This window comes from Haliotis cracherodii, unplaced genomic scaffold (assembly GCF_022045235.1).
Source record: "Haliotis cracherodii isolate W230 unplaced genomic scaffold, xgHalCrac1.p SCAF_6, whole genome shotgun sequence".
NCBI lineage: Eukaryota > Metazoa > Mollusca > Gastropoda > Lepetellida > Haliotidae > Haliotis > Haliotis cracherodii.
Window position 1 is genome coordinate 20355836 of NW_027266319.1, and position 17597 is coordinate 20373432.

Below are 17597 nucleotides of genomic sequence, written 5' to 3' on the forward strand. Positions count from 1 at the left end.
ATGCTCCCCCTGTCCCCCACACCACCAGCCACACCAAGCTGTCCCCCTGCCCCCCACACCAACAGGCACACCAAGCTCCCCACTGTCCCCCACACCACAGCCACACCAAGCTGTCCCCCACACCAAGCTCTCCCCCTGTCCCCCACACCACCAGCCACACCAAGCTGTCTCCCTGTCCCCACACCACAGCCACACCAAGCTGTCCCCCTGTCCCCCACACCAAGCTCTCCCCCTGTCCACACACCACCAGCCACACCAAGCTCCCCCCTGTCCCCCACACCACCAGCCACACCAAGCTCCCCCCTGTCCCCCACACCACCAGCCACACCAAGCTCCCCCCCTGTCCCCCACACCACCAGCCACACCAAGCTGCCCCCGTCCCCCACACCACCAGCCACACCAAGCTCCCCCCTGTGCCCCACACCACCAGCCACACCAAGCTCCCCCCCTGTCCCCCACACCACCAGCCACACCAAGCTGCCCCCCTGCCCCCCACACCACCAGCCACACCATGCTCCCCCTGTCCCCCACACCAGCAGCCACACCAAGCTCTCCCCTGTTCCCCACACCAAGCTCTCCCCCTGTCCCCCACACCACCAGCCACACCAAGCTCCCCCTGTCCCCCACACCACCAGCCACACCAAGCTCCCCCTGTCCCCCACACCACCAGCCACACCAAGCTCCCCCTGTCCCCCACACCACCAGCCACACCAAGCTCCCCCTGTCCCCCACACCACCAGCCACACCAAGCTCCCCCTGTCCCCACACCACCAGCCACACCAAGCTCCCCCTGTCCCCCACACCACCAGCCACACCAAGCTCCCCCTGTCCCCCACACCACCAGCCACACCAAGCTCCCCCTGTCCCCCACACCACAGCCACACCAAGCTGTCCCCCTGTCCCCCACACCACCAGCCACACCAAGCTCCCCCTGTCCCCACACCACCAGCCACACCAAGCTCCCCCTGTCCCCCACACCAGCTGCCTCACCAAGCTGTCCCCCTGTCCCCCACACCACCAGCGACACCAAGCACTCCCCCTGTCCCCACACCACAAGCCACACCAAGCTCTCCCCCTGTCCCCACACCACCAGCCACACAAAGCTGTCCCCCTGTCCCCCACACCACCAGCCACACCAAGCTGCCCCCCTGTCCCCACACCACCAGCTACACCAAGCTGTCCCCCACACCACCAGCCACACCAAGCTCCCCCCTGTCCCCACACCACCAGCCACACCAAGCTCCCCCCTGTCCCCCACACCAAGCTGTCCCCCTGTCCCCCACACCACCAGCCACACCAAGCTCTCCCCCTGTCCCCCACACCACCAGCCACACCAAGCTCTCCTTGTGTAAATGAAAGGCTGGAAAATTCTCAAGCAAAAACTTAGAAATTACTATATGCTGTGTGTATAAGTATATATATATACTTCAATATTAATATGTCATTCATGTACCATATGCCACTGGAATGTGACATTATGATATCATAGAGGGTTCACAGTTAGATCTAGCTGAACTACAATATCTACACATTACGCTCGGTCTCGGTCGATATGACACTAGACTTGACGTGTGTGGATTTGCAGGATTGGTGTACTGCCGGTATATGTAATTTCCCACAATTCATGTTTGTCGGGGGACACGAGTGTGGGCGGTATTGACTCTTCGCACCTAACCAAACCACCCCGCTTAACGTCAATTGACACATTCTTTCAATTAACATTTTCTAACAGTTATTTAACTAGATTCTATTTTCAACTGGCATCCAAGTCTACAACATTGTTGGCAGTGTTTTTCTATGAAACGGCTAATCCTCTTTATTTGACATTATTGCCATTAAGTTTCCCACTTTTTGTTTGTGGCCTTTGTACCCAGTGTATGTGCATAATCTAAGGACTTAAACACTTTTCTTGCAAATTAACAGTTTCATTCGGCTGACATTTTCATTTTAACGTTACCAGTGCTTCCATACACAATGTATGATAAAATTTCGAGAATACATATTATTTGAATGTGTCAGGGAAAGTGGTGACCTCAATCCTTATCCCCTTAATCTTTCCCATTCAGAAGCAAATAGGGCGGTCGGGTAGCCGAGTGGTTAAAGCGTTCGCTCGTCACGCCGAAGACCCGAGTTCGATTCCCAACATGGGTACAATGCTCATATGTAATGCTGTTCAATCATTTTTATTATATGAATGTTGGAGGGGGAATACGGGCGGAAGTCTTACTTTAGGTTATATCTGCGATTTAGTTTCGCATCATTTAACCAAGCTGTGCTATCACTTGTGGAATGTTATGCAGGAAATGGGTTGAAACAGTATATTTTTGTCTGTGTCATGGTCACGGTCACGGTCACGGTCACTTATGATGAAAATCTGGCATCTTTTCATTAGAACCTGACATGCATATTTAGACAAGTCTTGTAATGTTTTCGCCATTTATATAACCAGCAAACACAGATTTAACACCACTTGAAACATGTAATTTGAGATTACAGACTGTTTTGTCTGCTGGCCATTTGGATATTTCTTCCTCTTTTATCTATTTAAGAATTGACTTCAATATTATTTGTGTTTATGGAGATATAAATGTAAAATCCAGTGTGCACCAGTGTGTAAATCTTCATAAATAAATAAGTCAACAATAATAACTTCACAGACTGCTTGTTTAATAAGTAACTTGAAAAAACTGTAGACAACGAAATGAAATCAGTGACATCATTCTGGGCAATAATGCCACATGAGCACACCCACTCCATTATCAGCCAATCAGGAAACAGTAGTCTGCTAGTGGGTGTGGCCTAACTTTTTTGTTAGCCAATCAAATGCCATGGAATCAATTGCAATATATTTATTTAGAATTGTCTCCAACATCAAAGGAATGTTTGTAAACACCTACTCACATGCACATCAGTGAAAATCCTGATGCCAATCATCTAATTTGCATAAATGTGTAATGTGGATATGACAAACATGTTTTCTGTTATGTCATAAGCTTGTTTCATGGATCAATACTTTTGAGTTAAATGACCTGTGATTGAGCATGGTGATTCTTCTTAGTATTCTTTGAAAACTTTGATATATTTTGGTTTTCATAACATGTTTCATTTTTTATCAAATATTTGAACCTTCCACGTATGGTACAAAAACATGGAAGTGAAAACATTTACAATATGTTTGTTTTTTAAAACTAATATTTATGTCATAATTTTTGTAGAAGGATACAAGGATAATCTCCATGAGTGGTATAAATCACATCTGCGTCATGGTATAAGTGTTCATATCACCCAGAACACCATCTACTGACATCCTTGGCACCAATTGGTTGAATTGATGTTTGCCCAGCCTGTCCCCCTTCTTTGATTCTGTCAGTGTTGTATCATAAACTACTTCTAACCTAGACAGTGGAGCATTGTTGTAGTGCTTCACATACCTAGAGATATAAACATAATAAATTAGTATAGGGGGTTGGAGAGACTTGGAATCTCTGCAACTGTTCAGGAGGTCTTTTGCCAATCAGCAAATAGTACTCAAGGGTGTAGGGTCTCCCACTTTGTTCCCCCCTCGGGAGCAATCAGCGCCCTCTCTTGACTCTTTAAGAACTCTTGATAGGTGCTACAAGATAACTGGATGATTTGTGTAACTATGCTGATGGGCTGCTATATCTCCTAGGTTTCTACGATACACTGTAGCACATGGCTGCTTGTCAGGCTGTATTGCAGCACTTGGAATTTGGACTTTACGCTTTTCAAGTGGTTAAAAGTTAAGTAAACATTATAAAAAAATGCTTTAAAAACTGGTTGAAATTTTGATTATTTTTTTTCCATTGAATCAGGAGTGCCTGGCAAGCAACTGTAGATTTGCAGTGTTTTTCAACATGTCTTCTGGACAATCTACATGCCCATGTTTGGTCCCACAACTCATACCTGTCTTTTAATTTAAATGCCAAGCATTCCATGTCAGCAGTTTCTGGTCTCTCCCTTGACCCAACAAAGTGATCCTTTGCTCAGCCTTATGTATATCACTGTAGCTCCTTGTTTATGTCGTGTGTAATGCCCTCGCTCACTCTCAAAGGCACAACAATGTGTGGAGCCCATTTTGGTCTCCCCTACTGTGATACTGCTAGAATATTGCTAAAAGCAGTGAACACCTCACTCACTCACTCACCCACCCAAACAGACACCCACTCATCCACCCAGTCACTCACTTACCCACTCATACTCGCTCCCTCGCCTGCCCACCCATGCACCCACCTACCCATCCACTCATGCTCCCCGGCAGAGTCCCCTGATGTGATATTGCTGGAATATTCCCCTTTGATCCCCACACACCCTCACACTCACTGGCAAGAAGGGACGGGTTCGATTCCCGTCATGGGTACAATGTGTGAAGCCCATTTCTGGTGTCCCCCGTCGTGATATTGCTGGAATATTGCTAAAAGCGGTGTAAAGCCTCACTCACTCACTCTCTGGCAAGTGCCCCACCTGAGTCACACCAAGCTTTCCCCCCCAGGACCCGGCCCCACCAACTTCTTCCACAGACCCCACCCTCCCAGCAGCACCCATGGAGTTGACTCTTCCTCTCACAAGACCACCTGCAGGTGTTTGCTCTCCCTCATACATACTCACACCCTTCTACCCATCTATCGACATCTGCACACAAAAGCTATATAGCAACACCCATCCATACCTGGTCATCACAACCTTTGCCTCATACATTTCTATGTACAATATCTTCTTTAACTGAACACAACACACTTTCACCATACATGGTATTTGCCCTATTACATACATAAGTAGACTACCGTCCTCTGTTCTGTTGGAGCACCTACCCACTGTGTCTCTCTCAGACAGTGCCTGAATGTGTGTCTTGTGTTAGTGATGGGAAAGATTTATATACATCAGTAAATTATACCATTACTCCTCTTCTGACATGGAGCCACTCAGGGAAGACATACACTATCTAGTTGAATAAATCTGTCATAATAGCCAGGACAGAACAACCTCCCAAGGTGCCGCAGTATGTACTGTGTTGGACAACGTTATTCACAACGTAAATACCTGGTTCCTTAAAGGTGCTCGATCATTTCCAGAATTACATACATACAGACGGACGGACGGACTGCCTTGATATAGCTGGAAAATTGCTGAGTGCGGCTTAAACAACAAACAAACATACAAACTAATATATTTCATCCCATTGTGGCTGTCATCTAAAAATAGATTCATTAGTTTCATGAAACACTGCATGTTCTTGTACCAGTAAGAAGCAGTTATGGATCCAACCCGTGAAGATCCGGGGTAGAATAGGTCTTCAGCAACCCGTGAAGATCTGGGGTAGAATAGGTCTTCAGCAACCCGTGAAGATCCAGGGTAGAATAGGACTTCAGCAACCCGTGAAGATCCGGGGTAGAATAGGTCTTCAGCAACTTGTGAAGATCTGGGGTAGAATAGGTCTTCAGCAACCCATGCTTCATGTAACAGGCCACTATGCTTGTCGTAAGAGGCGACTAACGGGATTTGGTGGTCAGGCTTGATGACTTTTGTTGATACATGTCATCGTATACCAATTGTGTAGATCGTTGTTCATCATATCAATCACTGGATTGTCTGGTCCAGACTTGATTATTTACAGACCACCATCATATAGCTGGAATATTGCTGAGGGCGGCATTAAACAACAAACAAACAAGTTAGGGATCCAGTACACTGAGGTCACAGACACCAAATTAATCACTGCGTGATCTTGCACCTTTAAGAGGGTCCAGGCTTTAGCAGCTATACACCCCTAAGGATATTCTGTTTCCTTTACATTTGTTTAATGTTGAAATGTTAGTGCTTATTGGAATCCCATCAGCGCAATAAATATGGGTGATAAAAGTTGATGGATTTTTTTTCTCAACGTTGTTGTATTCAGTTTTCTCTTTCTATATTTGTGTGCATGGCGTACCTCAAGGATCAGTGTTTGATCCTGTGCTCATTGACTTACCATATTCGACATAATAAGCGCTCCGCTTCAATGTACACAAGACTTATTTATTCATGTATAATACGCACTCGTGTGTTATATGCACCCTTAATTATGGGCAATTAAATTCTGGAAAAATATATCTGTCGTATATAAACAGTTCAGGCTGTCAGCATAAACCACGAAATTTACGATCTTTCTTTTTTTCACCAAAATAATATTCTAATAAGAGCCCCTTATTTCTAATTTTGAGAGCGCCCTGTGCGCTTTTTACGTCAAATACGGTATATACCAACTGCTTTGGCAAGATCATCCAAACACATGACTTGAATCATCTCTTTTATGCTAGTGATGCACAGTTGATGCACCTTTTTACTCCTGATCAACTGGCAGTCTCGTTGTGCAGAACAACTAGTTGTAGACAAGCTGTCAAGTCATGGATGAGAATTGATAAGCTTATGCTAGACAACAGTAAGACTTAAGGCAGACTCACATGGGTCGATATGCCGAATCCGACCGAGTCATATCATCTGAATGATTATCGATTTTGATTTTGATGTCACGTGATATTTGTTTATACACAAGCGGGAATCATGGCTTTATCTGCTGCGAAGAAACCACGAGTCACGAAAGCCTGTGGAATGTCTCAAGCAAGGATTATTCCAAAAGAGAAAAGAGGAACGCTGCATTGCCATCTTCTTCACACAATATCGCGCAGCAGATGACTGCTGCCACGTCTGCTTCAGACATTTTGATACCATGGAAATGAATTATCGTGAGATCAACACTCAATCGGCAGACCGAATCGTGTGAGTGATAGCAAATCGATTAGTCAATATTCGTTACAATCAGCGAATGTTGTACAATGTATGGAAATCGGCATGTCGTTAAGACGTGTCGACCCCTGTGAGTCGCACTTAAGGCAATGCTGGTTGGTTGGTTCAGCGCCTGCAGAACAAGATCCTTCAAGATATCACATTTGGGAATTCCAACAGTAAGTTGTTTTCAAGTGTCAAACATTTGGGAGTTCACATGGATTCCTATATCAGCACTGAGTATCAAGTAGATCAGCTCTGCCGGACAAACTATTTCCACCTACGCTTCAATGGATACATTTGTCTACAGCAGCTGCAGCTGAGACATTGTCCCAAGCCCTAGTTCTTTCAAACACTGATTTCTGCAAGAGTCTCCTTTGCTGAAAAAACAAAATTTTCTGATGTGTGTCCAGAAAATCCCAAACACAGCCACTTGAATAACTACCAGAACATGCAAGCGGTCACACATAACACCAACACTCAAGAATCTACATTGGTTGCCAACAGATCCCGAGATCCAGTTAAGGACCCAGTGTTTGATGTACCAATGTCAGCATGGTGGTGCACTACCATACCTGACTGAACTGTTGCTCTACTTACAGACCTGTCCTCAGCAGCTGATCTGAAAACCAGATCTGAAAAAAATTTGGTCTGTCCATTGGCCTAGCTGAACAGATTGGTCAAAGATCTTTTAGTGTGTCAGCGACCACTCTGTGGAACAGACTATCAACTCTCATAAGGAATGCTCCATCCCTGGACTGCTGTGGATCCATGCTCATCTATTCCAGCTGTCTTATATATCTTAGTTTCAATAGTCTCTGTATTTGTCATCAATCAGGTCATGATCTATCCATTCTTATTTTGTATATAATTCTCATACATTGGTACATTGTCTTTACAGCATGCTTCAACATATGGTCCCTGAACCGACAGACAACAGCTTATTACAAATATCTGTTATATTTTTTTTGCAGATGAATTAACACACTCATTTATGACAAGCAAAAAGATAGAACCAAGCATAGCTAGCTACATTTCTATCCTGTGGAGGTCTAGACAGTATCATAACAAATAATATGCACTCTTGCTTGTCAGCTGATAGGCCTTTATCAACCATGACATAATGGTATTTATTCCTGGGTGCTATTTTTCTCCCAATACAAATGTGTGATATGATCTCAGCGGTGGTTAGATATTACTTGATATCAAGGTATAGCACAGATCAGTCACACTGTATCAGCTGACAATCAGCTGACTTAATCAGTAACAATTGACACATCGGTTAAGTGAGACATGTGACAGGTTGTTTACACATGATTGTGTGTTCCAGGGAGGCTCAGGGTGCCGTGCTGGACAAAGACGACCATCACAGGTGGGGATCTATCTTTACGACGCAAACATTGACAGGGACCGACACTGGTGGGCATCACACCAGGAGTCCAAATCCCGCAGGGAGGGGGTCAATGGTCTCGATTCAACTGTTTATAACGCTTCAGTGTGTGCCCTTATGGGTCACATGTGACATTGTCTGCCGCATATCTACAGCAACAAAGTATGTACTTCAGCCAATTGGCTAATGTGGCAACATGACTGCAGGATTGTCCTCCCAACTCCTCAATCAAACAACTGTGTTAAGTGCCTGTTTTAAATGCTGTTAAGTAACATATAGGCTTATCATTGCAAGACAATCAAACGTAACCTTACGTTTGATCACCAAAGTCCCCTGACCTGTGGGTTAATGCTAAAGACTGTGAATCACCTCTCTATTGGGGTGGTAGCGCGACAAAATACTTGTTTCATGATCCATTACACACAAACTTCGGGACAGAACTGAGAAGAAAAGAAGACGTTAGATTGTATTTTGATAGTTTGTCTGCTCACTCTGTATCCCTGAGGTATCAGTGTCGACTAATTGGGTAAGAATTTCTCGAATTCATACTTAATTATATGTGCCTATGAAGGGCCAACACAACCAAGTGAGGAAGTGTCCTTTACAAAGAATGGCACGTCTTGAAACATCACCTGGTTTGTCAAAGTTCAGAAGTGGTGATATTGTGCACATGTTTTTGACGTGCATAACAGTAATAATTCAGCCGCCCGCTCACGGCATCTGACCCCTGTTTACAACAGGGATTCCCGAAATTGCTCTCCCCGTTTAGCGTTACATCCATCACAGGTGTGTATTAGCCTCGACCAATCAGGCACCCATACCGTACATGTGCCAGTACAAGCTACCTCTGGGCTTGTGAGCATGCAGGGGTGCAAAATAAAGAGGGTGTAATAATAAACTCCATACATATGTACTAATGGAAATGAGTAAGGGAACACTTCATTTTAGACACAGTAAAATGATATGCTATGATGGGTTACCGATTTTGTCTACCAAATACACGTTGGAAACAATGCAAGGAAACACATCTCACCATTTGATTCTGACATGTGTTGAGTTTGAATGCACGCTGTTTCAAATGTACAGACAGTAAAGCTTATTTTCCTATTTTTTTCATTGTTCCCTTATTTGTTTCCATCAGTATATGTTCATAGCGCTAGTGATGGAGAACTTCTCCAGCATGAAAGTCAGGGAGTTTCATTGAGATGAAATAAAGTCATGAAATATGGTTTTGATGCGTTATCATTCATTATCTTGTGTTTATTGCAGGAAGATTTTCTTTTTGCCTTCTTTATTGATATATTGATATATGTCTTTAATATCAGTCTTCAATGTATGATCTGTGTAGTGGGGAGATCAATATGAACGATGTAGTGGGGAGATCCATATGATCTGTATACAGTGAGAGATCCATATGATTTGTGTAGCGGGGAGATCAATATGAACGGTGTAGTGGGGAGATTTGTGCGCTGGGGAGGTCCATGTGATGTTTGTTACTGGGGAGATCAATATGAACGTTACTGGGGAGATCCATGTGATGTGTGTAGTGGGGAGATCCATATGATGTGTGTACTGGGGAGATCCATGTGATGTGTGTAGTGGGGAGATCCATATGATGTGTGTAGTGGGGAGATCCATGTGATGTGTGCGCTGGGGAGATCCATGTGATGTGTGTTCAGGGGAGATCCATGTGATGTGTGTAGTGGGGAGATCCATGTGATGTGTATACTGAGGAGATCCATGTGATGTGTGTAGTGGGGAGATCCATGTGATGTGTGTAGTGGGGAGATCCATGTGATGTGTATACTGGGGAGATCCATGTGATGTGTGTATTGGGGAGATCCATGTGATGTGTGTAGTGGGGAGATCCATGTGATGTGTGTAGTGGGGAGATCCATATGATGTGTGTTCAGGGGAGATCCATGTGATGTGTGTACTGGGGAGATCCATGTGATGTGTGTAGTGGGGAGATCCATATGATGTGTGTTCAGGGGAGATCCATGTGATGTGTGTTCAGGGGAGATCCATGTGATGTGTGTTCAGGGGAGATCCATGTGATGTGAGTACTGGGGAGATCCATATGATGTGTGTACTGGGGAGATCCATATGATGTGTATACTGGGAAGATCCATGTGATGTGTGTACTGGGAAGATCCATGTGATGTGTGTACTGGGGAGATCCATATGATGTGTATACTGGGAAGATCCATGTGATGTGTGTACTGGGAAGATCCATGTGATGTGTGTACTGGGGAGATCCATATGATGTGTATACTGGGAAGATCCATGTGATGTGTGTACTGGGGAGATCCATATGATGTGTGTACTGGGGAGATCCATGTAATGTGTGTAGTGGGGAGATCCATGTGATGTGTGTAGTGGGGAGATCCATGTGATGTGTGTACTGGGGAGATCCATATGATGTGTATACTGGGAAGATCCATGTGATGTGTGTACTGGGGAGATCCATATGATGTGTGTACTGGGGAGATCCATGTGATGTGTGTAGTGGGGAGATCCATATGATGTGTGTAGTGGGGAGATCCATATGATGTGTGTAGTGGGGAGATCCATGTGATGTGTGTAGTGGGGAGATCCATGTGATGTGTGTTCAGGGGAGATCCATATGATGTGTATACTGGGGAGATCCATGTGATGTGTGTAGTGGGGAGATCCATGTGATGTGTGTAGTGGGGAGATCCATATGATGTGTGTAGTGGGGAGATCCATATGATGTGTGTAGTGGGGAGATCCATGTGATGTGTGTTCAGGGGAGATCCATGTGATGTGTGTAGTGGGGAGATCCATGTGATGTGTGTAGTGGGGAGATCCATATGATGTGTGTTCAGGGGAGATCCATGTGATGTGTGTTCAGGGGAGATCCATGTGATGTGAGTACTGGGGAGATCCATGTGATGTGTGTAGTGGGGAGATCCATGTGATGTGTGTAGTGGGGAGATCCATGTGATGTGTGTACTGGGGAGATCCATGTGATGTGTGTAGTGGGGAGATCCATGTGATGTGTGTAGTGGGGAGATCCATGTGATGTGTGTTCAGGGGAGATCCATGTGATGTGTGTAGTGGGGAGATCCATGTGATGTGTGTAGTGTGGAGATCCATGTGATGTGTGTTCAGGGGAGATCCATATGATGTGTGTAGTGGGGAGATCCATGTGATGTGTGTAGTGGGGAGATCCATGTGATGTGTGTAGTGGGGAGATCCATGTGATGTGTGTTCAGGGGAGATCCATATGATGTGTGTAGTGGGGAGATCCATGTGATGTGTGTAGTGGGGAGATCCATGTGATGTGTGTACTGGGGAGATCCATATGATGTGTGTAGTGGGGAGATCCATGTGATGTGTGTACTGGGGAGATCCATATGATGTGTGTTCAGGGGAGATCCATGTGATGTGTGTTCAGGGGAGATCCATGTGATGTGAGTACTGGGGAGATCCATATGATGTGTGTAGTGGGGAGATCCATATGATGTGTGTAGTGGGGAGATCCATATGATGTGTGTAGTGGGGAGATCCATATGATGTGTGTACTGGGGAGATCCATGTGATGTGTGTAGTGGGGAGATCCATATGATGTGTGTAGTGGGGAGATCCATGTGATGTGTGTAGTGGGGAGATCCATGTGATGTGTGTACTGGGGAGATCCATATGATGTGTGTTCAGGGGAGATCCATGTGATGTGTGTACTGGGGAGATCCATATGATGTGTGTAGTGGGGAGATCCATGTGATGTGTGTAGTGGGGAGATCCATGTGATGTGTGTAGTGGGGAGATCCATGTGATGTGTGTAGTGGGGAGATCCATATGATGTGTGTTCAGGGGAGATCCATATGATGTGTATACTGGGGAGATCCATGTGATGTGTGTAGTGGGGAGATCCATGTGATGTGTGTAGTGGGGAGATCCATGTGATGTGTGTAGTGGGGAGATCCATGTGATGTGTGTACTGGGGAGATCCATGTGATGTGTGTAGTGGGGAGATCCATGTGATCTGTGTAGTGGGGAGATCCATGTGATGTGTGTACTGGGGAATGCAATCTCATTCTAAATGTGAGTTTAGTTTCATTGTGTTGGTGTCAGTGTACTTAATGGTGTAAGGTAAAGCATTTATTTGTGAATTGAAAACATACTGCACTAGAATAAATCAAGAATCCGCACATATATGCTCAGTATTTGAAAGTAAGTCAGGGGTCTTTGTCATAGCACTAATGTGAGAAGTTAGTGATTAAGGGGGTTTCTTGATTTGAAATACTATAAGAGGAAACCTGGAGGACCCCAGGACCCCCCTCTATTTCAAAACTGTCTACTACTCAAATTTTGGAAGGGGAACTGAGATATGGAAGCCTTTTGGGGCCATTATGATTATTAGTAATCAGTAATATAATGTCTGGATAGGAATAGGTACCCAGCACCAGTCACTGGTTTGTCTGGTCAAGACTTGATTTCTTACAGGCCGACATTCAACTGCAGTACTGCTGAGTGCAACATTAACTAAATTAAAGGATATTCAAATTATTAAACACAAAAATTGAGAGTCACATATGGATGCTGGTTTAAAATAATTATATTTGTGCTTTGTGCCAAAAAACGGACAAACCATTTCGCTGCAGGTAGACACACATATTGGAGACCGTGTGGTAATAACAACCCAGTCAGGCATAAAAGCCAGACATACGTGGTCATATGTATGAAAGCGATCAGCCAACTGGTTACTCTCTGCCTGTGTGCCTATTGTACTACGTTCTTAACTGGCATTTAAACTGCCCCATAGCATTACAGGTGAAACTTAACCCTTTATTCACAACCCTGGGCTGATTGGAGATACCTCTTTGAAATGTAGCACAGAAGCAATTTGTCAATTGGTAAAGATTCAGAGCATTCAAATAAAATATGATATATTAAAGTACCATTAAGTCGACTTAGGCTCAGTGGGTTGGAAATATGCTGGTTGATCTGTCTTAATGTCGGCAACATATCAAATCAAGTTGGGTATTTCACATTTAAACTAGTGTTATTGCTCAATTAAGACATTTTCTTGCATTCTTCTGGAAACTCCCATGAGAATAGGCTTTGAGGCTGTCCGCTTGGTGTGGTGTCTTGAAGAAGAAAAAACATCAATGAAGATCGACAATTAATATTTTAGAAATATTTTAAACATTTTTCAGCAATAACTTGCTAAAAATAATTGTGTTGTTGATATTGTTATTTTCTTTACTTAGGGACTGGTCATTTTGTTTTGTGGAGGGGGGGAGGGGTGTGTGATATGTGGTCTTAGGACTGTATCATATTTTGCTGACTGTAATATTTTGTCATGCCTCCCCAACAAATACCTGTAACATTAATTTCGTTCATGACTCCCCCTCCCTATATACAATGACCAGATGTTCCAATTTATGAAATTTAAAGTTTGAAATAATAGAACTGACATTACTTCATGGCCTCTCTCTTTCCTTGTGTCATGTGAAGCCCATTTCTGGTGTCCCCCGCCGTGATATTGCTGGAATATTGCTAAAAGGCGTAAAACCAAACTCACTCACTCACTCACTCACCCAGTTTATCTCTCCCCACCCCCTAAAATTAATAATTTATCCCTTACCGTATTTATTTCTTGGGAGGATGAGAGTAACGTCATTAAAATATATATTTATAAAAAGAAATTGATTATTCATCATATTTTTGTTTTTCTAGAGATTTGAGTAAATTTTAGCCTAAGAATGAAAAATTTGATTTGAGTTTAAAGACTTAATTTCCTTTTGCGTAGTCGCAAGAGTTTATTTTGGTCCCACACATGGTATGCAAGTTAGGTGAGTGTTAGTTATTTGTTGCACTCAGCAATATTCCAGCTATGTGATTGTGTCATGTAAATAAAACCAGCAATTGTCAAAACACACAATGATTATATCCCTAATGGACTGAGCTGCCACAGTGGTGTAGTTGATGTTAAAAGGTGGTACTTGCTGTTACCCTGCCTGGTCCTTGCAGTCTACACTTGCTCTAATAGTCAATGTCTCAGTTCTACACAGGGCACTTATTACATGTAGACCTCGGCTGCAAATGGGCGTCAGGATGCCCCTTTATGGCAGTCTGCAGGAACCCCCCAAATTTGGTTTGATTTCTAACTGTCATGTAAGGTTATGACAAGGACACCTATGCTTCCATTCTTAGTTTTAAACAAGTTTCTGAGCATTTGATGCCTGATAATTTTACTTTTGAAACCTCAGGCCAGCCATTGTGACCATCCGAACCGCCTCTGGTGGATAGAGCACTTACCCTGAGAAGGGAACGTCATGGGTTTGATTCCCGGCCGCGACATACCAAAAGAGGTTAAAAGATGGTACTTGAAGTTACCCTGCCTGTCACACTTGAGGCTAAAACAAGGACTTGGTGGCTTTGAGCTAGTATATTGTGTATGAGTGGTATATTCATGTTAAACTGCAGCATGCTATCTCAGTGGGCGAGCAATACAAAATCAGCATTAATCCAAGCAGTACTGGTACAAGCAGCCACATGCACGTCGCTGTATAAGTGCAATAATTTTGAACATGACGATAACTCATTTCACCTCATGTGACCATCTGATCCCCTTAAAAGTTTAACACCACATTGAAGATCTTCTCAGTCACATGACGGACTGATGTAGTAGTAGTAGTAGTGAGTGAGTGAGTGAGGTTTTACGCCGCTTTTAGCAATATTCCAGCAATATCACGGCAAAGGACACCATAAATGGGCTTCACACATTGCACCCATGTGGGAATTGAACTCGGCCTTCAGAATGACGAGCAAATGCTACCACACCACCCTGGTGTGGGAGGAATACTTGAATGAGGCAGGTCTTTGGCATTTAAAACCCATAACCATGGTATGGAGCTGACAATCCCAGAAACATGGAGGGTGAATCGGGATTTGAACCCAAGAACATAGGTTTCTGACATGACCGAGGGACACACCTCTCGAACACTGATTTGCGTCACCTTAGATGACTGGGCCAACCCGTGCTCCCAAAAAAGCAAGGAAATATAACAACGAACAAACCTGTTTGTTCTCATTTATTTACAATGACAAATGCTCACTGACATCTTATACAAAATGAACTTCCATCACACATAAGTTGTTCATAAAACAACCAGTCAACAAGACCAAGCAGATATCATTCCCATCATTTAAAAAACAAATAAATATGCTCATAAACAGAAGCCACATCTATGTTTATCATAAGCAGTGCTCACACATTAGAAGAAGGGAGAGTAGTCACAACTTAAGGTTCAGTGTCATCAGGCTTTTGCCTACCAGTATTTATTCATTGGTCATGATAAAGAGTGAGTGAGTTGGGTTTTACGCTGCTTTGAACAGTATTCCAGTTATATCCATCTGTGTCAGCTTAATGTGGGAGGAAAGCCCGAAGTGATGCAGGTCTCAGAAGTTTACCACTTGGCTGCATGATAAAGAGAAGACAAGTACCTGAAAACCTCATAATTCATCCCTAAGGTGTTAATTAGATAAAACAATCTTCGAGCTAAAGGTGTAACAGAAGGGAGAAAGAGATTCTGCACATTGATCTGGATCAGGCTTCTGCTGCCTGATCATGATTCATTATCCCGGACTTGCTTATGTAGGAAGAAATCTTTTGTTTCCCAATTCTGTTTGTACACATGGAGGATGAGCAACAGTGAGTGAGTGAGTTGGGTTTAACACCGCTTTTAACAGTATTCCAGTTATATCGCGGCGTGTCAGCTTAATGTGGGAGGAAAGCCTGAAGTGATGCAGGTCTCAGACGTTTACCACTTCAGTGAAAGCCACTTGCACGGGTATGGTGCTGACAAACCTAGAAACATAATCGGGGCGAACCGGGATTCGAACCCACAATCATAGATTTCTGGCATGCCCAAGGGACACAACTCTGCACAGCGAATCGCGGCACCTTAGACGACAGGCCCACCCGTGCCCCGGATGAGCAACAGTGTTATGGCTACCTGTATATCTATGACAAGAGAATGTTAATTTTTATTCATCGTACGGATAATGCTCAAACCAGACAAAGCAAAACAAGGCTTTATCTGGTCTTGAAAAGCTTGACTCGGTGTAGATTCAATTATACTCCTTGCAATTCTTGTAGATGTATCCCGAAATTGTCAATTGTCAGTTCATCTGTACATTGTAGATTAATGCTAGCTGGTACTACCAGACTAAGCCATTTGGAAATGTGCATTTATTTATTCCTTCAAAAGGTTATGGCAGTGAACAGCCAACATTTGTTTGTGAAATCGTTGATCACTACCAGTATGTATCATCTCAGTTAGTTTTTTTAATGCCACACTCAGCAATATTCTAGCTAGATGACAGTGGCATGTACACAAGTCTGTCTGGACCAGACAGATCAATGCGTGATATTATGAACAACGATCCATGTCGTCAGGACTGTTGACTATCAATCAAGGTACCAAGCTGACCATTCGATCCCATAAGGTGCCTCTTACATAGGACCAGCTAACCCGGAATCCCCACGGAGCTTATCACATGTATCATTCTATATCTTTTATAACAATCAACCGGCAGTATCAAAGAAAAGAGAAGTGTCACGCCCTACCTCTATCCAGCTGTTACTGACGATGCAAAACGGGGCTCAACAGGCAAGTTTCCTATTAATCAATGATGACAACTAGATTTTTCAATGGACAATAAAGTTAAAAAACTTGGTTTAACGCTGCACTCGGCAATATTCCAGCTTAATGATGCACTCTGTAAATAGTCGAATTTGGACCAGACTATCCAGTGAGTGAAATCATGAGCATCAGTATTGGGATACAATGTCATGCATCAATAAAGTAAGCGACCCTGACCACCCGATCCCATTAGTTGCCTCTTACGACAAGCATAGTCCCCCCTTACCACAAGCATGGGTTGCAGAAGACCAATTCTAACCTGGACCTTCGTGGGGAGATGATTTAAGAGCTACATTGGCTTGGTTTTTTTCTTTAGAACGAGACACTCGCCTACTTGTACAATATTCTCGTATATAAAACAGTGATTGAAGCTACTTTGGTATGGTGTTGACTTGCATAATAAATGCACAAATAATTCATTAATGTACAGCAAGAACACCATCAAATGGAAGTCTAAATCAAGGGTTCATCAAAAGGACCATATTTCATTTGCCGCTTTCATTGTGAAACCTGCTCCTTCCCAAACATAAAATCAGAGTGTACAGTTGTAAAAACACTTAAATTAATTTTGTCATTGTAGAAGTGGGCTCATCTATAAACAAGATAAAATTGGTCTTTTCAACTTATGAAACTCTCCCCATACATTTGCTGAGGATCATCTGGAAGTGATAGTGTCATTTTGAAAAAAATCTGTATAACCAGTTCCCTACGACTTTCACAACTAAGTTGAAGGTTGCCTGATACCAGCT

The 17597-nt window shown here is 43.6% G+C and overlaps 1 protein-coding gene across 1 annotated transcript; it reads left to right on the forward strand.

The window, feature by feature from the left end:
- On the forward strand, positions 1-1356 carry LOC139446301 (uncharacterized). Its single transcript, XM_071227651.1, has one exon. It carries the CDS (start codon positions 1-3, stop codon positions 1354-1356), a length of 1356 nt encoding a protein of 451 aa, XP_071083752.1.
- The last annotated feature ends 16241 nt before the right edge of the window (positions 1357-17597 follow it).